The sequence below is a fragment of the Mus caroli genome, unplaced genomic scaffold, assembly GCF_978045245.1.
Source record: "Mus caroli unplaced genomic scaffold, Mus_caroli_1 scaffold_8, whole genome shotgun sequence".
Classification (NCBI taxonomy): domain Eukaryota; kingdom Metazoa; phylum Chordata; class Mammalia; order Rodentia; family Muridae; genus Mus; species Mus caroli.
The window spans coordinates 39,588,709-39,591,925 of NW_028227263.1; the positions used below are offsets into that span (position 1 = coordinate 39,588,709).

Sequence of the window (3,217 nt, forward strand, 5' to 3'; positions counted from 1 at the left end):
ACATGGAATAATATTTATGAAAACATGCTTCCAAATTTCATTCTTTTCTCCTCCGGTTCTTCTGACCACTTCTCTAAAGTTTAGCAATGCTCCTCTATCCCTCAGCCTTGCTGACAGTTCTTGATGTGAGATCCTCAATACAATCATCATTTTCCTAGAAATGAGTTTTCTTCAGCTGGCTCAGAGGTGGTTTAGTCTGTTTTATTTTATACAATGCCTTACAGAAAGCAAGTTCTATATGCTTAGCATTTACTGATATGCCTCTTGTCCATTTATTTGATGGTTTTTCAAAATTCAGAAATTAGAAAATACATTCAATGGTATTACTGTTGGTCACTCCAAAGTGACCTGCAATAATTTTCAGATGTGGGTTTAAATACCTTATAATGGCTTGTACTCAGAATCCATCTATTCCTAGGCAAAGATACCACCCAGAATGGAGCTCTGGAACTCCACCTTGGAAAGTGGCTTCATCTTGGTGGGGATTCTGAATGGCAGTAGCTCTCCTGAACTGCTCTGTGCTATAGTCACAGCCTTGTACATGTTGGCACTGATCAGCAATGGACTACTACTCCTTGTCATCACAGTGGATGCCCGGCTCCATGTACCCATGTACCTCCTACTGAGGCAGCTGTCACTCATTGACCTTCTCTTCACATCAGTTGTCACCCCCAAGGCTGTCATGGATTTTCTTTTGAGAGACAACACTATATCCTTTGGAGGCTGTGCCCTTCAGATGGCTCTAGCATTGATGTTAGGCAGTGCAGAGGACCTCCTTCTGGCTTTCATGGCCTATGACAGGTATGTGGCCATTTGTCATCCTCTCAATTACATGATCTTCATGAGTCCTACAGTATGCTGGCTGATAGTGTCTATATCATGGATCCTGGCATCTCTGACTGCAGTAGGTCATACTGTGTACACAATGCACTTCCCTTTCTGTATGTCTCAGGAAATTAGACACCTGCTCTGTGAGATCCTGCCTTTGCTGAAGCTGTCCTGTGTAGATACCTCCCAATATGAGCTCATGGTTTATGTGACAGGGGTGACATTCCTCTTACTCCCCCTTTCTGCCATTGTTACTTCCTACACAGTAATTCTGTCCACTGTGCTGCACATGCCTTCAAATGAAGGGAAAAAGAAAGCCCTTGTCACCTGTCTGTCCCACTTGATGGTGGTTGGAATGTTCTATGGAGCTGCCACTTTCATGTATGTCCTACCCCGTTCATTGCACAGTGCAAAACAAGACAATATAATCTCCGTGTTTTACACAATTGTCACCCCAGCTCTGAACCCCCTTATCTACAGCCTGAGGAATAAGGAAGTTATTGGAGCTTTGAGAAGAGTCCTGGGCCGATACATCCTGCCAGCACACCTTACTCTTTAAGGAGGATTCATGGTTTGTCTTTAAACATTTCTTTTCCAAGCTAAATTGTGATATTCAGTCATTCATTAACATTATAACTATCTAAAATAATACATACACTTTAAATTTTTTCTTTACTTTCTACTGTGTAAATGGTGTGTATAGAGATTAATAGGTTCATTTTGTGATTGGAAAATATCTGGATGAATTACCAAGTAGACATAGTTCTGGATTCACTTTCCATTTCAACCTCATGTAATAGTGAGACAAAATGGGAAGTCCCCAGTAGCCCCTAAGCACACTGCTCTCTTTGATCTGTGTTCTTAATTGTTAATAGCAAGAAAGAGACACAGAAAATACTTTGGATTTCTTTAGAAGAAAATAGTTTGAAGAGAAATTAATAGGTTTATGATTACATTTACATGCCTGATCTGAGAGATGCTCACACTGATGTTACAAATGTGAAACTTAAATTAACATAGCACAAAGTGTTAAAATGGAACCTATTATTTTTCATTGGAATATTTAAATAAGTAATTTTTAAATGAGGCATAAAATTACTAGTGAAAACATAAATGAATAAAAGAGAATTGAGATGTTTTAAAATGCTAGATACAGTAATGTTAATATATAATGTTTGAAATTTTGGAAAAGTATAGCCTTATATATACATAAATAGATTTAAAATGTTAAAAAATTACAAGAAACTCAAATTCTTTTACTTTAATTTTATGTGTGTGTGAGTGGATATGGATACATGAGTACATGTATTTGAGAAAGCCAGAGGTGTTTGATGTCCAGGAGCAAGAGTTGTAATCTGACCAGTGTGGGTGCTTATGATCCTCTGCAGGAGCATTATATGCTTTTAATCACTAAACATCTACACAGGGCTTGAAAGCTCATACTCATAAGGTAATTACGTATTAATGTGTCCACAGGAATGGGAATACAAACTATGTAAAACACTCTCTCCATCTAAATATAAGTAGGCTTCATTTTATTAGATCATTCATAGGTATGAGGAGATGTAAGAAAGTATAAAACTTTAATTTATGAGTACAGAATTCAAAATACCTTGGGACATGCAGAGGCCATATTGCTGATAGTAGTGCTTAGCACTCAGAAATTCTTTTTATATATATATATTTTTTATTAGGTATTTCCTCATTTACATTTCCAATGCTATCCCAAAAGTCCCATATACTCTCACACCCACTCCGCTAACCACCCACTCCCACTTTTTGGCCCTGGCATTCCCCTATACTGGGGCATATAATGTTTGCATGTCCAATGGGCCTCTCTTTCCAGTGATGGCCGACTAGGCCATCTTTTGATACATTTGCAGCTAGAGTCAAGAGTTCCGGGGTACTGGTTAGTTCATCATGTTGTTCCACCTATATGGTTGCAGATCCCTTTAGCTCCTTGGGTACTTTCTCTAGCTCCTCCATTGGGGATCCTGTGATCCATCCAATAGCTGACTGTGAGCATCCACTTAGGTGTTTGCTAGGCCCCGGCATAGTTTCACAAGAGACAGCTATATCAGGGTTCTTTCAGCAAAATCTTGCTAGTGTATGCAATGATGTCAGCATTTGGAGGCTGATTATGGGATGGATCCCTGGATATGGCAGTCTCTAAATGGTCCATCCTTTTGTCTCAGCTCCAAACTTTGTCTCTGTAACTCCTTCCATGGGTGTTTTGTTCCCAATTCGAAGAAGGGGCAAAGTGTCCATCCTTTGGTCTTCATTCTTCTTGATTTTCATGTGTTTTGCAAATTGTAACTTATATCTTGTGTATTTTAAGTTTCTGGGCTAATATCCACTTATCAGTGAGTATATATCATTTGAGTTCTTT

General features: G+C 38.8%; 1 protein-coding gene across 1 annotated transcript; it reads left to right on the forward strand.

The window, feature by feature from the left end:
- The first annotated feature begins 436 nt into the window (after positions 1-436).
- Positions 437-1,387, forward strand: LOC110298931 (olfactory receptor 2AG2-like). Its single transcript, XM_021168476.1, has one exon. The coding sequence runs from the start codon at positions 437-439 to the stop codon at positions 1,385-1,387; it is 951 nt and encodes a 316-aa protein (XP_021024135.1).
- The last annotated feature ends 1,830 nt before the right edge of the window (positions 1,388-3,217 follow it).

Excerpts from the sequence above, each read along its gene's own strand:
- LOC110298931 (XM_021168476.1), top strand. The coding sequence starts at position 437 with ATGGAGCTCTGGAACTCCACCTTGGAAAGTGGCTTCATCTTGGTGGGG.